The sequence below is a fragment of the Apodemus sylvaticus genome, chromosome 1 (assembly GCF_947179515.1).
Source record: "Apodemus sylvaticus chromosome 1, mApoSyl1.1, whole genome shotgun sequence".
Classification (NCBI taxonomy): Eukaryota; Metazoa; Chordata; class Mammalia; order Rodentia; family Muridae; genus Apodemus; species Apodemus sylvaticus.
This window is the reverse complement of record NC_067472.1, coordinates 12,969,913-12,994,606: the sequence shown is the minus strand read 5'-3', so window position 1 is coordinate 12,994,606 and position 24,694 is coordinate 12,969,913. Positions and strand designations below refer to the sequence as shown.

General features: G+C 41.3%; 1 protein-coding gene across 1 annotated transcript in view; it reads left to right on the top strand.

Moving 5' to 3' along the window:
• Positions 1–24,694, top strand: part of Sorcs3 (sortilin related VPS10 domain containing receptor 3) — a 186,356-nt gene that overhangs the window by 4,503 nt on the left and 157,159 nt on the right. Inside the window, exon 2 of the mRNA XM_052182067.1 lies at positions 19,744–19,808. Within this exon, the coding sequence (XP_052038027.1) occupies positions 19,744–19,808 (65 nt within the window). The remainder of the gene's footprint in view (positions 1–19,743; positions 19,809–24,694) is intronic.

Sequence of the window (24,694 nt, the reverse complement as noted above, 5' to 3'; positions counted from 1 at the left end):
CCTTTTAAAAAAGAAGCTCTTTTCTTAAATTCCCAGGATCCCTTCTCACTCATTTCAGAGTGGCTAAGAGCAAATTCAAGGGGATACCTGCCCTTCCAAACACCTATTAAATCCCTAATATTGTGAGCAGATTTTCTGAGCTGCCCTGTTTAATGCTGATAACAATGATGTCTTCCTCAAAGGGCAGCTGCAAGGATTCCATCATAAAACTAATCATGCCTGGGGGTCCCTCTATAGCCTTTTCAGCTAGCTGAGATAAGTCTTCAGCTCCTTCAGGCTTTGTATAACCCTGACATGTTCAGCTGGGGTTGACTTTACTTTGTAGCTTTTCCAAATGTGAAGCAAATTAATTCTCTGGTGAGTTGTGTGTTGTTCCAAGGGAGTTCTTTGAGACAGTCCAGGCAGGGAAGCTTTGGGATGCTGTTCCTCCTATAATTAATAGATAGTTTTATGTTGTAACCATCAGCAGATGCATTGATCCTCATGTATTCAGACTTGACAGAGGTTGGCCATTCTCTCTCTCTCTCTCTCTCTCTCTCTCTCTCTCTCTCTCTCTCTCTCTCTCTCTCTCTCTCTCTGTGTGTGTGTGTGTGTGTGTGTGTGTGTGTTCTTACGTGCTCCCAGGAAAGCTGTCTTCTTTCTTTCTGCACCTTTCTGAGACCAGATGTCCAGAGCTTCCTTCAGTCTAGCCATATCTTTAGCTTAGTGGCTCAAAGTCATTGACATTACTCTGATTTTTTGAGACTTAGAAGGGCTCCACTGTCTGGTTGGGTTACACTTCCAACTGGAGTCATTGAACCGTCACATCATTAAACATGTCACCTTTACTCGTTGCAAATAACAGACGATGTAGAATCAGGCTCCTCCCCAGGCCATACATCTCTGTTTCTGAAGCTTGTTCAGTGCCATGTTAAATCCCCTGAAATAACCTGGATTAGGAGGATGAATGTACATTACTATCATAAGCATCGTTGCCTGTCATGACTTTTAGGAAACCTATATTTTTGTCAAGGAAGCTAACGTTGAGTGTGATTAAACAACCAGTTCAAGTTTGCACAGTAAGTGGCAGATCCAGGATCTGAGCTGGCGTTCGTTCACGACCGTACCACCATTCTGTCTCAGATGATGTCTCCTTTGAGGTGTACTTCAAACTCAATTTTTAGGAAATTTACCTCACCAAACACATATCAAGTCAGAACTGTGTGGTGTCTGTAAACTTAGACCCTGTGCCCGCGAGCTCTTTCCCAGCCTAGGAACAAGGAGTACATTTATACTTTCAATGGAACTAATGTGTCCTTTGAGAACTCTGTATGGGAGGAGACACCTTGTGTTTTCTCCATGAACCACGGGATCCTCCCTTGATAGTCAAATACGATGATCTCAGCAGAGCTGACAAGATGTTTCCATGTTTGTTAAACAAGAACCATTTGTTTAGTTCAGGAGCATCTGTTGAATAAACAAGATATCTGATGTGCCATTTGCTCATTGGAAATTAACAAACCCTTTAAAAATGGCAATTTGTCAAGAGTTATATGAGGCAGAATTCATTCTCCGCAAGTGAGCAAATTGAAAACTTCCTTCCCAGGCTTTCCAGAATCCCCCAGAGCCAGCTGTGCAGAAAAAGTTCAGTTTAATTCTTTCATCATTAAAGAAAATATGCACACAATGATGTCTAGGAAAAGCAAGTGTCCTGTTATGGAAATTGAGGCATCCTGGGGGACACATCGTCCAGGGCAATTGATGTGAGCTATTCTCCTTCTGGGCTGTGTTTCCATTTGGAGAATGGAAGTCTACTGCATGCGAGGCAGATTTTCCTCTTCCATGCTGTTTCAGAAATCATTTGGTCTTCTTCCTGTGGTGTTCTGTGAAGCAGGCATGGAGGAGGCTGTTGATCTTAAACCATGAGTAAAAGGGACTGGACAAAGGAAAAACCCCATCACCTCTCTTAAGGGATGCAGCAGTCACAGACACTGGTGAAAATTAATCCCATGCCAGGCCCTGTTTCCCCTCTCCACACAAAAAATTCATAGTGTTTCTTCAGCTTCTCTCAGTCCTTGGTCCTGAATCCACAAATTCCCATAATATTTAATCTGATGCAGAAGTGTAATGATCAGTGAACGGTGTGGGATCAGAGGTGAAAGACTTTGTATTTCCCCTCATCTATAGGTGAGGAAGCCAGGGCTTAGGTTTAAGAAAGAAGTTGAAATGTGATTCCAACCCACACAGATGGGGAGCCTGTTGATTTGATCATGGGATGGATTTGCTTTGGACAGTCTTTGAAGATGTGAGGGCCCTGGGTCCCTTGGTGTGAAGACTGAAGGGGCAGGACTCTGGACTCAAGCTCTACCCTTGCAGAACTGTGATTTCCTGGGCTTGCTGGCAAGTACTTTGCAGGCTTGAGGTTTATATGCTATTCTTGCTGGCTTGCAATTCAAATTCTTTATTTAGAGGGGTTTGGCAAGGGAGGGGTGACTGAGCAGGAGAAGGAGTGCTCAGACGTTATATAAGTGGGTCCCTGTGGACTCCAGTTAGAAGCTAAGGAATTAGCTGACTCTGGGCCCTCTGCATCTTGCTGTCTCATCTCCTCCCATTAGCTCTCTTAGCAATTGATCTTGTAAACTTTCTGAATCAGAGAAATTAAAGATGAAAAAGAGCCTATTAAGTGATCTTGCTCTGGCCTGGGACTCGGCGGAATGGCTCCCATGGGTGGATTCTGGCACATCTGGTTCACTTTCATTTTAATTTTCCCCGAGGGTCTGACCTCTTGCTCTTCCCCTAGGTAGCCGTTCCCAAGCCAACGGCTGCAGGTGCAAGTGTCATTTCACAGGAGGCTGGTGCTGTGTGCCTGGGCTGTGCATGTTCATCTTTAGTCCAATTTCTAAGTATGTAGGGGTTTTTCAACTTGCCTCTGAAGTAGGCTGGGGTTTAGGGTTTAGGGTGGAAATCTTATATAAAGGATAGGTTAATAAGCTCAATCTATGAATATGAGCTTTCTATTTGACCTTTTTTCCCTTAGCAATTTAATATATATATATATATCCACACACATATATATGCATATGTATACATATATACATATATACACATATACACTCACATATATACATATACATGTATATGTATGACACTGATATATATGTATATGTATATATGTGTGTGTATATATATATGTATGTAAATATGTGTGTGTGTATATATATATATATATATATATATATACATACACATACTCACACACACACACACACACACACACACACACACACACACACACACATATATATATATATATATATATATATATATATATATATATATATATATATATATATATATATCAGTGTCTTATGCTTATAAAATGTAAGAATATCCAGGTGTGATAGCGTGTGCTCCTATACTACTCAGTACTCCAGAAGCAGAGGCAGGTGGATCTCTGTGAGTTTGAGAAGCAGAGGCAGGTGGATCTCTGTGAGTTTGAGGCTAGCCTGATCTACACAGTGACTTTCAGACTAGCCAAGGCTACATAGAGAGACCCCATCTCAATAAAACAAAGCAACATGTCAATAAAATGAAATGAAGGCTACGTGATACAGTCAGGGTCAAAAGCCGAAAGCTCTGGGAAGGGGGGGAGATCTGAACAACATGACCACAATATGTTTGGTGCTTTTTAGCCTATGATAGCAGTTCATCTTGCTACCTAGTTTCATTTATACAACAACCCTGTGCAATAACCACTGGTATTGTTCTCTCTTCAGAAGTGAGTACCTTAAATCTTTGAGAGGCGAGGGTACTAGAAGCTTCTGTAGCGTCTGTAGCTGTTGTTCGTTGTTACTATGACTGGTATTTTGATCCAGGTTTCTCTGAGTATAGTATCCTTGCTTATCCCATCACCATTTGCCAGTACCCCCCTATCTATCTGTACTGGACCTATAGCAGAAGTGAAGAAGCAGCAGGAGGGGATCCATGCTGCCTTCAAAACAGGGTTGACCTTCTAAACTGAGAAGCTTAGACTTGAGCTTTCTGCAGATTCCATATCTGAGTCATACGCAGTGATTGCTTCCAGGCCTTGGCGAATACTTTAACCATTTCTTTTCTCCTTAAAGAATGAAGGGAAAATGGTGTCCAGTGAGTTGAACATGCTTAGTGGTTATAGCGGCTTACCAGTGGCTTGCTATGCCTTTCCTCTCAAACTGTTTTAGCTTGTTATGAAGGGGCTCTCTTTATGCTTTTAGTTGTTAGTCTTTAGGTTCCATTGGCTAATAGGTTAGGTACTTCTATAGCCTCCTGGTAGTTGATTATGTGACCTAGGATATTAGACTACAAGAGCAAACCTATTCGGGGCCTGTACAAGAGGTGGAGGGAGGAGGTGAGACCATTTGATACAGAAATCAGAGAGACTATGGGTTGGGAGATGAATGGAGTTTGGTGTAAAGGAAAGTATCATTGAACAATCAGGTTTGCCACAGTGATTCCATGCTGTCCTTAAAGGGATTGTGTGTAATATCAGAGAACAATATAGCTTTATTTTCTTTTCCTAAGTGTCTTGTGTTTTCTGGGTTTAGTGTAAATTAAGAGTGTACCTCTGAGGAGCTATGAGGTTGCCATGAAGTTAAATTGTTATTATTTGAATCCTTCCTCTTCTCTCCATGACCCCCAGAATGCTAAACAGATCACTTAATTTCTTTGTTAAAGCGGACTTCTGTTCCTGTGTTTCCAGTTTGTGGGTTGGAGATGCATCCTCCGTAGGTTCCTTCTTAGTGGTAGATGCTACAAAGGGACTTGGGTGCTGGCACAGAGTGGCTGATTGACACTCCCCTCCATCCTCCTTTCCTCAGGATGACTAACAGTCTGCAGATGCTCCACAGGGTGAACTATGAAGCCAAATCTATCTGCTTTGGGTTTGAATCTGGAGCTATCATTCATTAGCAATGGGGACCTAAAGAAGCCATTTTCTCGTTTCAGCCTTTAGTCCTATGTTGGTAATATGCACACAAAACTACACATCCCTTGATGGAATGTTGAACCTTTGATCCAAAATATAACTGAATGCCACTGTTGTTAGCAACAGATGGTATTATCAAGGTGGACACATCCAGCAAACTTCTTCCTTCAATTTAGAGTGGAGGGGGCGTCGTTTAAATAATCAAATCAATTACAGCAGGTTGTAAATAAGATGGCCAACAAAGGCATTGTTTGATCATAGGATGACTCATAAGATAATGAAACAATATTATATTGTCACGAGATGTGGAACAATGTTTACTATCTTTTTCATGGGCTTCCCTGTGGTTACAACCTCTGCTCCCTAATACAGTTGTCTGATGTCATCCAGATACATTTATATAAATGGACTCATATGTGTCAGACATCCTTTTGAAAATCATCCCCAGTCTTAATGTGAGACTGTTGTAAGGGTTCTGTCAGTGTAGACTCCAGGCTAGTATGTCTACACCATTATATTACACCAGAATGCAGCCCCCTAAGAGTCCCGAGGCAAAGACTGTGAAATTCTGGTTTTATTCTCTTTAGAGCTGAGATACAATTAAAAATGTTACCATAGTAATTGGCAACATCCATTAACTTGATGAGAATTGCCCAAGGCGACACATTTTCCCCTCTTTGCACATTATTAGTCTATAAATACACCTGGTTCTTTGCTCTTTCTTCTGTAGAACTTCCACAAACTGTCCTTTCCACAATCCCAGGCTGTCTCCTTAATGCCCTTTGCCTTTTTAATTAACTCTCTGAGTACTTTTTGCACTTCCATCCAGTACCACATAATCTTGGATCTAATTACACGTGGCCTTGCGGTTTATCTGAGAGGCAGCCTCAATGCTCTGCCCCGAGGGTAGTAGGCGTGGTCCTCAGAGCCTGGTGTGAGCTCTCCAGCTCTGTGTTAACCCAGTGAAGCATCTGCAGGAACTTAGCTTCCTGCATGAATACATCTAGGAAATGAGAATGACAATATCTCTGGAAATTAGACAAGGATGTGGCTGTGATCTACAAACAACCAAGTACTGACATCATCTGTCAATAACTCTGTTAACTACCTAGGTCTTATTTGATGTCTTCTGGTCCTTGATGAAGTGATGGGTAGTGAGACTTCCAGTCTTCACCAGCAGGAAGTCTCTCTTCTCTTTAATGCATTCAGTTGATGAAGGCAAGGATGAGACCAGAGTGGGGGAATTCACAATGATTAGGCATAAAGACTGGCAATACGGAAGTCTCATTTCTCCTGAGCTATGAGGTTACAGACTTCAGAGACAAAGGATGGAAAGGATTCTTGGTCTCCTCCAACTTGTGCTTTCTGACTCTTTGAACATATCTGTAACTCACGTTTGAAGAGCTAACCCTTTGTGACAACCCAACAGCATTGCCACATGTTGAGGTGCATGCCATAATTTTCAAATGGTATGTAGTCTTCTAGTGCCATTTCCTATATGAGTGTGAGCTTCTAGACATCTGGAACCTACTTTATCTCTTCTTAACATTCTCTATCCCTGGTTTCCTTTTTTTTTTTTTTTTTTTTTTTTGGTATTGCATAAATGCAAGTATCCAAAGAGGGCCAGATTGTCCAGGTGATATGATCTGCCTTGAAGGGATGCAGGGTTGTGGTGATAGAGATCACAGAGTGGTACCTCTTTCCCATCCAAATTCAGACATCATTGCCAATGTAAATGCCTCCCTTAGTCTTGAATGGAAGAGTTTAAGACATTTCAATGGACACTGGCTTACTCCTGAGTTTGTGTGCTTATTCTTTGGTTCACCCAGGTAAGTGGCTGTGGGCATTGACTAAGTACTAAGCAGGGAGGGCTGCATGATAAATGATGTCTTTCAGAACATCCATAAGTTATTGCCACTTAGGAGTCACACGGACTGCAGGTTGTAGTATTTTATGTATTTTAAGTGTAACTCCCATAAACTAAGTATGTATGTATTTGCATACATGTCTATATATGGATGTGTACTGAAAATTTGCTATCTATGCATCTGTAGTAAAAAAAAAAGTTTAAAAATATATTTTCCTAAATTTCTGACACAGTGGCTACTGCTGTTTACCCAAGATAATTGTTATTTTGGTCCTGGGGTGACTTCTTGTACTTTTTCCTCCAGATACCCTTATTTAGCACACCATTTCCCAGCAATAGTGCCTTAGTACATCATGCCCCCCTGTTGTTCTTCCCAATCACACACATTCTAACCCCAAATCCCTATTTTCTCTGACACCTTCCTGGTCTACTTTACTCTCTCAGCATTCTCCTAACACGTTACTCCATAAGTACCTTATAAAGAAACAGGACATGCTCAGGCATTAGATCATGAGATTGGAGACAGGACACTCCAAGGGCTAGAAACAAATACTCTGCCTGTTCTTTGCTTAAGTTCAGGGAATGTTGCAATGGTTTTGGCCTATGTAATTGAAAGTGGTCTGTGTAATGAATGAGTAGGTCATCTGTGAAGCACAGGTCTTTATAGATTGTGCCATTGAACACAGTTTTACTGGGAAAAATGGAGCTACTCCCAGGAGTGACTTAGATTGTAACTGCCCTATGTGTAAACAGATGTGTCGTTTGGATCACACAGAGCACTCAGCCATAGTAGGTGCTCTGTAAAAAGCTAGCTGGCTAGATTCCTAATAACAAAGTGTTCTAGTTGTCCATAGGCAAGTTCTTATGGATTTGATACTGCATAGCCCAGTCCTGAGCTCCCAGGGATCAAGGCTCAGTTTCTAACAATAGGCCACATATATCATGTCCCTGCTTCTGGTTCACTGCGGTTCAGCAGAGTTGATCTTGCTTGTCATTGGAAATGGCCTCTCAATGTGTGTGATAGGTCCTGAATGTACTTCACTGGGCTGAAGGATTTCTTTCTAATCATCTAGAACTTGAAAAGATGTTACATTAAATTCGATTAGATCATGATTATTTTTTTCTAACTGCTTCTCTGGTAGGATTTACATTATGTAACCCAAAATAAACCTTTGACTTCTTATAACCTTAGACAAATGGTTAATAAAAATAGTTAGCCTTATTTTTTTTTAAAAAAATGAGATTTCCATGGTATATAAGCTGATTTTTTTATTTCAATCTGCTGTTTTATGAAAAATTTAGTTATTTAACTGTTTTCAAATATCTTTGGTTGTAAGCCTAGCCTTTAATGGCTGAGCCATCTCTCCAGACTTAATTTTTTCTTAAAGGTATATATTACACATCAGACACACATCCCTTAACCAGTCTCTCCTACCCTCCTCCTTTTCCTATTTTTCCTTTTTTTCTGTATCTTTTGCTACCCATATAATTTTACTTATATTTTCATTTAACACACAATTATATATACTATATCATATAATATATGATATATATTATGTATATTATCATGTATATTATATGTATGTATGATTGTGTGTTTCTAAATTAAATCTAGGAATCACAAATGAGAGAGCATTATCCTATTTTTCTAAGAGTGGCTGAATTTTCATAATGTTTGGGTCCAGTTATACTCACTTTTCCAGAAACCATAGAACTTTCTTCTTTATGGCCCAAGAATTCCACACTTTTCTTATCCATTCTTCTATTGTCAGGCACCTAAGTTGGTCTCATAACTTTGCTATATAGTTACGGTAATAGTGATGTTTATTCATATCTGTTAAAAACATTTAAGGTCTCTAGGTATTAGAAAACCATATTGAGTTTACATCTTCTGTAAGTATGTCAGTCATTAAGAAACAAACAACATATTGTTTGTGTGGATGTAGGTAAAGGGGACCTTTATATACCTTGCTAGTGTATTATAAATTAGTCTACCATCTATATGGAGGTTTCTCAGAAAAAAAAAAAACACCAAAAACCAAAATACCAAACAACAACATAAACAAATAAATCTAAAGTATGACCCATACCTATCAGTCTTGGGCATTTACCCAAAGGACCTGAAATCAATAATTGATTTTTAATTCCAGTTTAGTATATTTCAGACAGTAATGAGCCGCAGCCAAACATTTAGAAAGTACAGAAATATAGATCTGTTGAGCATCCCTTGATCAGAGAGAAGAACATTAAAGGAACAATAGATAGATACCCAAGGGTCATGAGAAGGCCTTGTAGATACACTGACCGACTTCATAGGAGATATGGTCCTATTGGATGCTTGCCTGCAAGGAAAGAAGGAGAGAGGTCACACTATGGAGGGAAGGAGAGGGGAGATTGGAAAAGAAGGGAGGGAGTCAGAGAAAGAGGGAGGGAGGGAAGGGGGAGAGAGAGAGACAGAGAGAGAAGAGAGGGAGAATATTAGTATTCAAGATATGAAATACAGTTATAACCCAGGACAATCTATTTATGAAATAGAGAAAAATATAGAGTATTCCCCTTTCCTCCTAATTAAAACAATATAAAAAAATCTTTTCTTTTCTAAATTTTAAAATTTCAAGACAAATTTCTCTAAGTGTCCTGTTACATTGTTGAAATCTGCCAATCTGATGCCAAAGTCCAGGGAGAGAATCTATTTGTTGTAGATTGTGAGTGATTCTAGCTCACAGTTCTTTGGAATAGCCAGAGGGCAGATGCATGTTATACAGAAATGGGTGTGAGAGTCAGCCCCTAAAACTCTGTTAATCTAGAGACTGGTCAAAGCAGGTGACCAGTTGTAACCTCAAGGTATCCACGCCAGCTGCAGGAGACCCCTGAGGTATTATTGCCCTGACATTTTCACAGTCTGATCACGGAAATCATAGGGGACTATGTTTCACTGACCCAATATTGCTTAGAGTATAAATGGGGGGGGGGGTAGCAAACTATTGACATAAAATGAAGGCTTTAGCTACTTAATTGTTTACAGATTAAATGAATGAAATCTGTTGTGTTACAGAATTGCTTTCAACATTTATTTGAAACATGTTGTATGTTGTTAGTATTCATGTCTATTCATCCACTCGGTAGATACTTAGTAAATGCAGAATGAGATATGGTCTTGTGCATAACATAAACGAAAAACATCATTTAATGAGGTGTAGAGGCTGTCTTTGAGAAGAGTATGATGAAGGAGAAAAATAAGAGGTGCATCAAGCTGTCAGTAAAGCAAGGTTGTGTTCGAACCCAGGGATCCTTCTGATTTTCATGTCTTACCAATGGATGTGTCCTTATGCTTCTGAGACTCTCTGTTGCCCATCTGGAAAACAAACAAACAAACCAAGGAAAATTGCATCGTTGACCCCTAGGTTTGTTTAAAGATTGTTATAATATGTTTTAAACTGTAGATATTTTGGCCCATTAATGTATTAATTGCAGTTGTTATGGTACGAACAGTTCTTAGTGAGCACTGCACAGTGAAAGGTGTCAATGCATTTCTCAAACTTCTTAGTATTTTACATATTTATTTTACATAAAGTTTTTTTTTTCATGTGTGACAGTAGGGTTCCCCTGTGAGTGTTGGTATGGGCACATGTGTGTAGTCTGTAGAGACGAGAGAGATACCTTGGGTCATTCCTTGTGAGTTGCCCACCTTGTTTGTCTTTTCTTGTTTGTTTGGGTTTAGAAACAGGATTAGAGTAGACTGGCAGTCTAGTGAGTCCCAAGGATCCAAGGGTCCCTCCCTTCCCAGCCCTGGGATTGCAAGCATATGTCACCACATCCAGCTTTTAACATAGATTCTTGGGAACATACTATGCTTAAGTAGGTGGTATGGGGCCACTTTAGCACCTGGGCCATTGCTCTATCCCATCATCATCATCAACATCATCATCATCATCATCATCATCATTATCATCATCATCATCATTTCCATCTCCCCACTGTTTAATCAAACAGTTGAGGCATGGAGAAGTTGTGGCACAGTGTCCATGATCCCACAGTGAGTGACCGCAGTCTGGTTGACAACAGAATGAATGCTCTTACCTGCATCACTGATACAAGGAAGGGAGAGGTCTTCATAACTCTGAGGTTTGGCCTCTAATTGTGTGATTCTTAACTCTTGGGGTTCATATGCCAAGTTCCTGGCCCTTGTGTTACCCCAGATCAGTGCTCCTGAAAGGATGAGTCCTCATTTCATTACTTCATCTTATATGTACTTCCTAAGAATGAAAAATTCTTGGACCCTATCTCAACCACCTGGGTCAGAAGTGCTAGATATGCCAGAGCACCCTGTTTTGAATGCTCAGAACACCAGTGCATTATATTGCTACAATTGCTGTGAGATTCAGGAAGGGAAGGCTATTGCACCAGTTTAACTAAACCAGGATTCCCCAGGGTAGGGCTTTGGTGTTTAACATTTTTCACACAGTTCCCTCAGGAAATTCTAATATAAAGTCAATGCAAAGAGCCTCCACGAGAAGTAGGCACTGAGATAAACCATAAATGCAACTACGCAGCATATTGTACAATTTGTATTCCGGCTAGAGAGCTTGAGGAAGGCAGCTGTGGTATGCATTGGAGAGATAAACTCAGGCCTGGTCGGTGACAACTCTCTAATAATATACATTACAAAATAGAAAATAGTTTCAAATGCCTAATCACAAAGCAAAAAAAAAAAAAGTGTGTGTGTGAGGGATGGGTGGATGCATTTAGACATATAATAATTAACTTAATTTAAATAATTGTACATGGTGCACACATGTCAAAACATTATAGTGACCCCTGTTTGCTTATGAAACTCTAATTTATCAGTTAAGTTACTATTCATAAAATATTTTGTAATTAAACTGTCTAACTGCTCAGTCACTAAAGCATGGGTATTCTGACCTTATTGGTATTTTTGGCTTTGTGTTCATTTCTATGATTTCTTGGGAAATCTGTGCTCTGCAATTCATACCCTCACAGACAGGAAACGGAAAAGCCTAGGCTCTCGGCCCCACCCCTGCTCCCTGACATTCACGTGCGCTATAAAGAGGCTCGGGCTAGAGCTCCGCATTGGAATACAGGGCCACTCGACACAAACTCGCTGTGTCTCTGGATGCTCACAAAGGCTGCTTTCTGATCTGTGCAATGAAGGGGCTGGATTAGACCGTGATGTTTCAAAGGTTGCTGTGTCCAGCTCTCCCGGGACTGTCCTGGCGAGGTGAGCTGTCATGGATCCTGAGATGTTCCTGCCTGACCTACTTTATGGGAGTGGACGTGAAGACTGTTCTCACAGAGGGTGCTGTTGCTAAAAATAAACTGGCAGCTTCTGACCTTCTTGTCAGGCTTCAATCAGTGGCGTCTGAGTGTAGCGTCTAGGGGCTGGGCTCAGTGTCTCCCCTGGAGGTTTGGCTGTGACTTGCTGGTTTCTCTGGTTCCTGTGTTCTTGGCCTTTTATCGTTACTTGAAAAGACTTCTAATTTGGGAGAATAATCCCCATCTCTCCCTTCAGTGTTTTACATGATCTTCGATATCATTACTGGGCTCATCAATTGTTATCAGATTAATGACAAATACCTCTAACCGCCTCACACATTGTGCAGCTCTGCCTAGGTTTTTGTTTTTGTTTTTGAAATCTCCCCTTTTTTAGAATAAAGTGAGCAATACAAGGTGAACAAATCCCTGGAGCATGGAGGGCTACCGCTGGTTGTCTGTAGTTTATCTAGAGACAAAGGATGCTTAAGGCAGGGTCTTAGGGAGGTTGTCTGGCTGAAATTGTTTTAATTAGCCATTCAACAAATATTTACTGATGATTTTCCCTGTGACATACACTGTGATTAAATACCCTGATGGATTATTCAACAGTAAACTCTGAGGTCAAGGAACATGCCTGATAGGGATACAAAGGTGATTTCAACCTATTGCAATGATCTTTTAATCCAAGGAAAAGAATGTCATTCTATTATTAGAAGAGCTCTCATCAAAAGTCATTTTCTGAAGATTTGTGATCAGTTAAAAAATATAAACAGGGAAAGCTTGCCTCAACTCAACACCTGGTAGAGATATTTTTTTTTTTTTATCTGCTGCCTAGAAGACTGATAATTAGGCAGTCAACAAATGTAAGACTGGGAAAAAGGGAGAAAAGACAGAAGGCTAGAGGGCAGGTTAGTCCATTTTGTTCTTCACATAAAAGAATAATAGCTAATATGGAATATTCCTCATGTAAGTGATGTAAGTGTGCTTAGCTGATGTAATCTCTGTGACTCTAGGAAGCTAGTGTTTTGGTCCTCCTATTTTATGACACATACATGTATAATGTTCTAGGGGGTTGTCAACAAAGGGACAAACCCTTCTACATGAAGACTGATGAGGACTGCTCACAAAGATTTAATTGTATCCAGTTGTGCATGTTATATTTCAGTTGAGCCCCTTAGCAGAATAATTCATGGTTAAGGAATTGAAAACTACTCATAAAGGACTTTTTTTCACAGATTGTATATGATTGTAATATCCTAATTCTATTTTGTTCCATGAAATTTTGTTTTAGAGTGTCTTAATTAAAACCAGAAAAATGACATAGTTAAACACAGCTACTATTGATGGCTTGTTTTTAGTATGATAGCAGTAATGTGTCTGGCACAGCTTCCGTTGTTTGCCCCCTGATGCTCTGGAGAGATGTGCTAAGTTTTCTTCCGTGCCGTTTCAGTGAGATGCTTGTATCTTTGCCCTGCTGCAGTTACTACTGACAGGGAGTGTGGTTTGATTTGGGTCATTTCTGAAAAGAATCTCTGCAGGCTCTTGAGTGAATGGGCTTAGTTGGCTGCAGATGGGTGTTTGATTGGTGATTAAGGCATTGATAGTTGGATAGATTATTAAGATGTGGAGAAAGAAGTTCACTAGAACATGCCTTGTATTGGCGCATTTCCATCTGTTTCCTAGGCACTAAGAGCTAAGAAGAATTTCACAAGCTGGGCGGTGGTAGCGCACGCCTGTAATCCCAGCACTCTGGGAGGCAGAGACAGGTGGATCTCTGAGTTCGAGGCCAGCCTGGTCTACAGAGTAAGTTCCAGGACACAGAGAAACCCTGTCTCGGAAAAAGAAAAAGAACACATGGATGGGGCTGGAGAGATGGCTCAGTGGTGAAGAGCATTGACTGCTCTTCTGAAGGTCCTGAGTTCAAATCCCAGCAACTACATGGTGGCTCACAACCATCTGTAATGAGATCTGATGCCCTCTTCTGATGCATCTGAAGACAGCTACAGTGTAGTTACATATAATAATAAATAAATCTTAAAAAAAAGAAGAATTTCACTACTATGTTTCTTCCTCGATGATGCTGTCTCATAGGTGTATGGCAATGGAGCAGTTTCAGCAGATTGAAACTATAGGTCGAAATCTTCCTTCAAGCTGTTTTTCTTGTCATGTGACATAAACCTGATGAGGGCAGAGTGTTATTTCCTTGTGGTCTCTTCTCTTCTGGATATTGGCCTTGGCCTGGGGGCTTGCTCTGCTCTAATGTTAAGTCTCAGAATGTCAAGGAATTTGGATACTGATGGTAGACGAAATCCTAGGATTCTCTGTTCACCTGGTTGCCATATCCGTGTGGACCTGCTTCTCATCCATCTCCCGTTGCCCATAGCATCCCGGAAGCTCCTCTTGTCTATTGAAGAACTCTCCATCCTCAGACATCAAGAGTCAGGACAATTTACAAATCTGCTTTCCATCAACTTTTTCATCTCTCACTTAAAAAAATCTCTACTCTCTATTTCTCGATCACTGACATTGACCTACTTGCTCTTTTATTTCTACCATTCCTTTCTTATGGAATATCACCAGCATGCATTACTCCACGTCTTTGGTTTCTAGAAACATTTGGTTTCTAGACGTATAGAGGATATTAGTGCAATGCTGCTTTATGTAGAATTTATATATGGGAGCAGGGATATGTTGGCTAGAACCTTGACTCTAAAGAAGTGGCTGGACTCAGATCCTAGTCTCCCTTAGGTAGAAGCAGCAGTTCATGTGAGAAGCTAAGCCCTGGCTCAAACCCACCTGCCTGGTCCAAGTCCCACTCTTGCTGCTAGGTTGCTACATAACCGGAGGCAAGTGACATAAACTCTCAGTGCATGATTGGACCTTCTTTACCTAGAGGAAAGGACTGATTCCCAACAAAGAGAGTAGGCCCAAGGATTAAATGAGACCAGAGTTTCCATGTAAGACAGTGCCCACCTCGTGTGTGCTTTTAGGATCTGTGAATTGTTATCATCCTGTGGCTCCAGGCACATCAGTTAATCTCCCTTATTATCCTCTTTGCCACAGAGGAAAATTAGATGAATGGTACTTTCTTTAAAAACTCATTTCGACGATTAATTAAGATAATGCTTATGAATACCAAACACAATGCCTGATACTAGGCATTCTCTGTACTCATTAGCATTTGTCAGTGTTATCTTGTGCCTTCCCCCATACAGGCATCCCTGGCTCTCCCACCTGCCCCATGCCTCACAGACATTATCAGGCATGTTTGCTTGGTTTTGCTGTTGTTTGTTTGTTTGTTTGTTTTGTCTTGTTTTATTAACATACTGATTACACAGTGTTTCCAGAAATGGGGCTTGGGACTTTAAGGCTGACTTATCTGACTGTATCTGTTTTACCTGACTGTATCTGTTTAGTGTCTGTTAATTTCCCCATGACAGGGCATGTTCCAGAACAATCATAGTTCACAGGCTTCATAGCACTGTTACTATTTGCATTAGGTGAGGAAAGGCAGACCCAAGGACTTAGTTCTTCAGCCTATGAGTAGGCATGGCACAAAGTCCAGGGAACAACTGGGAGTATCTAGTGACAGCAGTTCCTTTCTACTGGGAGTAGTTTTGTCTCTCACTGGAAAAAATGGTTCACAAAATCTAGAATCACTTCTTGGTTGTCACAATGATAGATGCCTCTATATGTAAATGGTAGAAATGTTCAACAAGTCTGTGATGCACAGCTCGGACCCCATGACAGAGAACTATGTAGTGCAGGAGCTGACGCTGCTAAATTGAGAACCCTGAAGCTAATGATGACTTTAAGGCTAAAGCAGCCATTGGCATTTAGTGCTGGATTTGGATCTGGGGGGTCACAGCTAAGATAGTTCCAAAGAACTTCATTTATGGATGTGGGATTTTACAGCATGGTTACTTGTAGAAGTCCTTTGGGTGCTTTAAAAACATCATCTGCCACCATTGATTTTGGCTTCACAGATCTAGGCAGATGTCTGTTATGTTCTCACCTCTACTGGTGGTGCTCTTGAGCTAGTAGGACTATGGAGGCCAAGGTTCTGGCTAAAACACAACATGGCCTGTTTTGTTAACAGAGAAGGAGGGGCTGCTGGAGGGATGAGGGTGGATGGGCTTGTCACAGGGAGAAGTGGCCTAGAATAGATAGAGGGAAACAGGCCATTGGAACTGTCCTATAAGGAAAAGGCAGGCCACCTTTCAACTCCTGACTGGGTCTTACGTGATCTAAGATGACTAAGTTCTCCATGCCTCAGTTTCTCTTCCAGTCAAGTAATGAATAATGATAGCTCGTGCACTTAGATTCAAGATTTGCTGTTAGGAACAAATGGGACAAACAAAACAAAAAGTAATGTATCAGCAATCGTTGGGGAAAACACCCCTTGAAGTACTGCCTGGGTTGTTTAGATTTTTGGGAAAAATAAGTAATTTATAGAAGTAAATATTTTAGCTAATGACAGTTTGGCCTTTAAAAAAAAACATTGGTTATTTTATTTATTTACATTTCAAATGTTATCCCCCTTCCTGGTTTTCCCTCTGAAAACCTCCTATCTCATCCCCCTCATCCCTGCTTCTATGAGGGTGCTCCCCCACCCCCACCTCCATTCCTGACTCACCTCCTTGGCATTTCTCTACTCTGGGGCATCAAGCTTTTCCAGGACCTAAGGCTTCCCCTCCCATTGATGCCAGATAAGGCCATCTTCTGCTACACATACAGCTGTAGCCTTGGGTTTCTCCATGTGTACTCTTTGGTTGGTGGTTTAGTCCCTGAGACCCCGGGGGTGGGGTCTGGTTGTTTGATATTGTTGTTCTTCCTTTGGGGTTGCAAACCCCTTCAGCTCCTTCAGTCTTTCCCTTAACTCTTCCATTGGGGTCCCCTGGCTCTGTCTGATGGTTGGCTGCATGCATCTGCATCTGTATTGGTCAAGCTCTGGCCAATACAGCCTCTCATGGGACAGCTATACCAGGCTCTTGTCAGCAAGTAATTCTTGGCATCAGCATTAGTGTCTGGGTAAGGTATCCATGTAGATGGAATGGATCCCTAGGAGTGGCTGTCTCTGGATGGCTTCATTCTTCAGTCTCTGTTCCACTCTTTGTCCTTGCATTTCCTTTAGACAGGAACAATTCTGGATTATTGTTTTTGAGAAAGGTGGGTGGCCCCATCCCTTAGCCAGAGGCCATGCCTATGTGCTGGATATGGTCTCTACAGATTCTATCTCCCCTTTATTGAATATTTCAGCTAATGTACTCTCTGTTGAGTCCTGGGAACCTATTGGGTCCCTGGCATCTGTGAGTTTCTAGTGCCTACCCCCAGTTCCCCATCCTCGATTGCTACACACCTCTATTCAAATTCCTGCTTGCTGCATATGGGATAAGTGTGGATGCTTCCGTACTACTTAGAAGGGAAAACAAAATAATCATGGGAGGTAGAGGGTGGGCTGGACTTGGGATGAAGTGAGGAGGGACAAGACAAAAAGGGGGGCGGGATCAGGTGTAAGAGAAAATGGGGAGATGTACAGAGGGGGGAATTAAACAGAGGTGTATAGCAATGGGGGATAGAAAACTGGGGGTAGCCACCAGAAAGTCTCAGATGCCAGGAAATCAAGAGGCTCCCAGGACCCAATTAGGATAAAATTAGCTGAAATACCCAACAAAGGAGAGAGAACCTGCAGAGACCATGCCCAGAGGTTAGGCATGGCCCCTGGTTGAGGGATGGGACCACCCATCCAGCTTAAAAATATTAACCTGGAATTCTTCTTGTCTAAAGGAAATACAGGGACAAACAGTGGATCAGAGACTGAAGAAAAGGTCATCCAGCGTTTGGTCCTCTAAGACAGGATTGTTTTATCTGAATTAACAAAAGTAATTGATCTTTTTCTAATTTGCATCATTTCCACCCTGGTGTCATAAACTAAGAACACTAGCCATAAAGGCTTTCACTTCATTTTTCACTCTCTTCAGCCCTTTACCTAGTTGTCAGTCATCTAATTCATCTCTAATATAGTTACAGCTGAGGGCTATTGGAAAACACAGGGACTTGTGACGTGGAGATTGAGTTTGGAGCTTGAGGTCTGTTGGCCATGTTTTCTACTTCTCTTACTGTCTAGGCATCTGTTCTTTAATAAATGCTCTTCTTAACTTGCTTCTCTTACACACAGAAGCATGGAAAATCAGAAAACTTGTATTGAGATGGATTAAACTGGGGGTCACCTGGCTGTGAGAGAATATGGCCACTGGCAACTTCAACAGTGACTCTTTCTAGAAGTGCCGTCTGTGATGGTGATGTCCTACAAATCCTGTGAATCAGGGTGTACTAGAGACCTTGATTCTGTGCTCTTTGGTGCACGGATGTTTCAGTGTGTTTGTTGGCACTCGCAGCTGGATTTCTGCATCTCACATTGGCCTGGATATCTGTGTCAGGAGAGGAGACCATTGTCTGGGTGGCCTTCAGAAGGATGTGTAAAGAATATCTTCTGGAGTGGATGCAAAAAATGTGGTATATCTACCCAATGGAGTACTATTCAGCCATTAGAAACAATGAATTCATGAAATGCTTAGGCAAATGGATGGACCTAGAGAACATCATACTAAGTGAGGTAACCCAGACTCAAAAGATGAATCATGGTATGCACTCACTAATAAGTGGATATCAACCTAGAAACCTGGATTACCCAAAACATAATCTACACATCAAATGAGGTACAAGAAGAAAGGAAGAGTGGCCCCTTGTTCTGGAAAGACTCAATGAAGCAGTATTCAGCAAAACCAGAACGGGGAAGTGGGAAGGGGTGGGTGGGAGGACAGGGGGAGAGAAGGGGGCTTATGGGACTTTTTGGGAGTGGGGGGCTAGGAAAGGGGAAATCATTTGAAATGTAAATAAAAAATATACCGAATAAAAAAAATTAAAAAAAAAGAATGTCTTCTGTATAGACTCTGAGGTTATCCTCCTTAAGATGATGGCAAGGAAGTCTCAAGTGTCTCTCAACCTAGTAACCAGGAGAGTTTTGTCCCAGATTCCATATTTTAAGTGTTTGCTGCCAAACAGTTGTTTGTAAACAAAGGAAGAAAAAGAAAGTAGACATGCTCAGTTAATGGAGACAAACCTTGAAAGCACCAAAACAGGAAAGGAAAAAGAGGTTGTGTTCTATGTGTAAGACATGGATAGAGCAATAATATGAATATTTAGAGGTGTCTTGAGTTGAGGACACAGCTCAGTGGGCGAACGCCTGCCTATCGGTGAGCATGCTCAGAGCTCTAGTTCAGTTCCTAGGACAAGGGGAGAAAGTCACGACTAAGAAGACAGATGGTGGGGAGAGAGGCTCACAAAATTCTTTTAGAAGGTACAATGTGGCAGGCATGGCTCAAGGACAGGAGATGCAGACTGGCATTCCCATGTCATGAACTCTGTCTTTTGAAAGGCTCACTGACACAGCTGTAGGAATCCTGCATCATGACCATTGCAGGTGGCCCTCTATGAAACCAATCATACTTCTGCGGCTGCCACTGGTTGTACTGTGTCAGCTGCAGGATGGACCTTAGAGTACCAAATAACAACCCAGATATGTATAGCCCAGATGTCTCTCGCCCTGCTGTTCCCTGTGCTTGGCCTGTCTCAGCCTGTCTCTCCCTTTCTCCCCCAGGTCGGTGTCGGGACTGGATAAGGAGGCAGACCTGGTGCACATGGAAGTGAGGACAGCAGATGGATGTGAGTGCTGGTGAGATCACACTATGCCCAGAGACCTGCCTAGAGGTCTCTCTCCAGCCCTGATTTGCATTTTAATGGCTTGGGAAGATGAAAAGCCTTAAGGTCTATTACTGCTTTATCCAGCTCTATTTCCCAGTATAGATAGACTTCCAGGCCCAAGGGAGACTGTTATTGACATAACCCCCAAGGAATGAATTTTCTGGGGATGTGAGTGAGTGGGATGTAGTTTGCTGCCCCCATTAGTGATTTCCGGAGCATCTTTGGTGTAATTCAAACACTGGCCTCCATAGCTCATCCAGGCATTTTATGTCCACATGGTAAACCACAGGGACCACTTGTTTTAACAAATGAACCCTTTCGATGGATAGGCTTCTTGGAAAACTTAGCAGCAGTTATTTGCAAAAACGTTGTCCTTCTATTGGCCAGAGACTTAAATATAACCTACAATGTGCTAGATTTTGTTCTTGACCTTGCAGATACAGTGGTAAGACTTGTATTATTTGTGCAAACAAGAGGATTTATTCTAACAGTGGATCCCTAAGAGTTCAAGTATATAACTTTTGGGTAGTTTCTTAATTTATTTGCTTAGAAGGTCATGCAAGTATACAATATTATATCTATATTGTCTATTCCCTCTTGAGCTCCCTCAAGATCCTTCTTAACAGATCCCCCTCCTAATTTCATGCCTCCTTAATTTGTTTTTAAAACCCACCAAGTCAATTTGATGCTGCTCATGTGTGTGTAGGGGGCGGTGCATGGGCAATCTACCAATGACCACACCCCCAAAGTGAATGAATCCCTTCCCCAAGCATCTATCAGCTGTCATTAATTCCTCAATAAGAAGTGGAGCTTTGGGAACTCACAAGTCCCACTATGAAAGAGGAAGCAGAAAGCCTTCAAGAACTTAAGGATAAGATAGAATGTTATAAAATGCTGTCTTCAGTATGTGACTTGGCTATTTACACTCATGCACTCACAGGAGATATCGTCACATTGACAATACCTGAAAAAGATCAAGACAGACAAACCACAAAGTTCTTTGTAACTTGTATGGCTGCATATATCTCACTGAATTTGTGTCAAGCCAGTTGCTATAGGAATTGTAGCAACTGAGCCTAGAGAGATGTTTGAGCTCTTATGAGCACTTCTGCTCTTCCAAAGGTCCAGAGTTAGATTTCTAGCACCCATATTACAGCTCACAACATTCTGTAACTCCAGTTCCTTGGGATCAAATTCTTTCTTCTGGCCTCTAAGGACATTCCTCATATATAGTGCACATAAATAACTCATAAAAAAATCCTAAAATGCCTTGATAACAACTATAATACTTAGCTTCCTAGAATTTAACATATTTATAGGGCTATATTTTCAGTGGAAAACTAAAATAAACTTAGATGAAAATCTATTTTATTCTAATATATAGAATCTTTTAGGTTAGAAACAGACACAAGCAATCTAATAGAAACACAACAGAACAAGCCCCTGCCTGTAAGAACAGGAGAAAAAGAATCTTAACATCTCTGTGCTGCAGTGTCGGCTGGAACAGAATATTCTCTGTTTCCTGTTCACCTCAGAGGGTTCTTGGATGGCCAAATAGCAGCAGAATAATGTGAAAGCCACGCAAAGTGTAACACATGTAAGCACATCCTGCTTTGACCTGTTGTATCTACAGAGTACATGAGGACGCACTGAGTGTGCGTTCTGCCTCATTTAGAAATTAGTTGACCTTGCTTAGAGTTCTTGGCCTTTCTTTGATACCTCATCTATTATTTTATATAGTTTTAATCAATAGGTTAACACAGATCTTATTGTTGAGTAAAATTAACAATAAAGCAGAGTTCAGCTCAGCAATCAACCAAACAACAAACCTAGCGATGGCACAGAGAACCTAGCAATGGCACAGAGGGCTTCACGTCATCCTGGGCTCTTGCTCACTGACAGTTACCAAGAACAAGCTTGGTCTTAGGGGGTCTTGTGGGGACACAAAATGATTCTTCCCATCCATTTAGCATGGCTTAAGGTGAGCCTGCCTTCCTAGGTGTGGTTCCTCATTCAGGAGACCAATCAGGGTTAACAAGAATATTAGGTCTCACCCAGGCCAGAGAGTCTTGACCAGAGGGACCTTTTCCTATTGGGCTTTCACTAATACTCTAACATTCCTCCATCTGAAGAGGTAACCCTAGCTGATGCTATGGAATAAGGGCATTGACCTATTGGATTGGGGACATTGGGTTAGGCAGTTGGGTTACAGCCTCAATGCACCTATCTAAAAGATGCCAAAGTGTATCAGTGGTTTCATTTGTATAGGGACATATAGGGCAGAAAGGAAAGGAAGATGGTGACTTCCTTTGACTTGGAAAGAGGTATGAGGGAGAAGCAAATGCAGAAATTATTATCTCAGTAATTCTTAAGAACATCCCATGCAGACACAAATAATCAAATAGACTGGGCTCATTAAGTCATTACTAAACTCCAAACACTAGGAACATAGCTCACTGACTCTTAAAATATCTTAGCTTTTAGTTCCATCACTTTTTAGAAACTCAGAGGCCAAGATGAAGGGGAAAGGAACTTAGTTTGTGGGTCTGTAGACTGAGAGCCTTTGCCTCAGTTAGAGCAGGTACAGTAAAACTCCATTTTGTATATTAAGGGTACAAAGCCATCTTTGTTTCAGAAAGTTTAGATTTGTAAGAAAAGGAGCAAGTAGGGCTTCCTCGGATTGCATTGTTTTCTAAGTTTTCAACATGTGATAAAGTGCCTGGGTCTGAACTGGAATCTGGGTTCTCATTCTCCTGATTTGTTCTGAATGTATAGTATTTAGGATTACAAAATCTTATCAAAATTCCTCGGGTTCACACCCAAGCTCTGTCATTATCCTCATGTCTCAGCTGTGGGACATAGGGAAATCTTTCAATCAGCTGGCAACTTAATGAAGACATTAATAATCCTGGGATGGTGTATTGAGAGTGACAGTTTCTTATTGTAATACTGAAAGATTTAATAAGTTAATCCACATGGTCCTAAAATATTTTTAAAACGGATAATGAGGACTCCAAAATGTTGTTCTTGTTATTTTTATCAGCATGATCCCCACCATCATCACCTCCTGAGTCCCCATCACCACCATCATCATCATTACCATTGTCAGCACCACCAACATCAGCACCACCTCCACCAGCATAATCTAGGATTGATTATTTCATGTGAATTAGACGTAGCTCTCAATGAAGTCAACCCAGGTTTGAATGCCTGTAACTTTGCCAGACTGTCTCCTGTGCCATATGACAGGAGAGATTGCTGGAAGTTTCTTTTAGCAGAGGCTTCACTAAAGCTTGAAAGTCTTAAGCACAATTGAAGGGATAGGAACTCCCTGTTTTTGTTTGTATTTTGGTATCCACTGTGCCTCTAGTGTTAGGTTAGGCTATTTGATCAATGCCACATCCTTTGATTTGCACTTCATGTAAATAGGTTAGCTCTACTTTCTAGTCAAGGACAAACAGTATTAGAGAAGCTAAGGAAGTTTGCAGAGTCCCCTTGAATCTGCTTATTTTTATGTGTTTGCATCCAAGAGTAATATTGTTATTTAAAATAAACAGCTCCTGGGTATTTCTCAAGAACAGACCCAAAGAGCTGAATTAGCTTTTTGTTCAAAATTTTAATTCACTTTTCAACTTCTGACAATATGTATGTTGCCCAGAGGGATGGAAGTTGAACGAATCATGGGAAGTTCTTTTCTCTGAGGTGGCAAGAGGTTCCATGTCTAGGAAGTTTGAATATTTAGTAGTCTCAAAGGCAAATCGTAATCACAATTTGCTATATAATTCAGCATCACGAAAATGTATAGGCTTTTAATAGAATTCAATTTTGTTTAAGGACCACTTACTCTGGTTTTATAAAGCCAGATGAAGAGAGAAGATGCAATAGTTCTGCAGGTAGAGGGGCACAGCTCTTTTGGTAAAGCCTGGTGAAGCCCGAGCTGGACTGTGGAGTTTGTCCGTATGGAGAGAAGCTTGCCTTGCCGAATATGGCCAGTTAAAAGCATCTTTCTTGAGCCCCGTTCAGCTCCTGGCATGAATGCAGCCCCCTCAGAACCGAACGAGGCTCTGAGGGTGTTAGACTGTCTCTCTGTCCAAATTCCAGGATGCTTGAGCACAAATCTCAAGACGCATTCATTTGTGAATATGTTGCCTCTGTCATTGGCCTGGGAATCACTTGAGAAAACTGAACTCCCATTTTCTGTTTCCTAGAATAGCATGGAATGTCTGACACCTGCAGCTTCCTATGTACTGTAGTCGAATACAAAAGAAATGTGGCAGCCCAACTAAGGCAGCCCTTCACACCACAAGAAACTGTGTACTGTAGTGAGGATGCCCAGAGGCCGTCTCCGCCTGAGATAGCAAAGCCTTTTTCTAAGCATCCCCCTAAAACAGTACAGCTACTTGGAAAGCAGGCCAGATATTTCAGAGGTCCCTCTATTTATGATACCATGGACATCCTTTTTGACTGTGACCTTTCGTTTTGTAAATGGAGCAGTTACCACACTAGCTCTTACCAATGCTTGACAAACGTGTTTTTACATTTGGAAGCATGTTAGTCATAAGCATCCTCCAGTTGAAAGATAACTACCTGGGGTTCTCACATGGTGATCTAAATGAGGGCTTCTAAAGTTTAGCCTCTCTGTAGTTTTTCTCTTTACTTGGGGACATTTCAAATGAAGAACAGGAGATTCCATCTCAGTGATAATGGCCACATGTGGTCAGACTTCCAGCAGTATGCTCGTCCGTGTGGCGTTTTCTCATTTTCAATGATTCCCTCTTCACACAGCTTAGTTTTCGGTCCTCACACTAAACCTCAAAAGTCACTCCCTCTTTTTTTCTCACTTATTA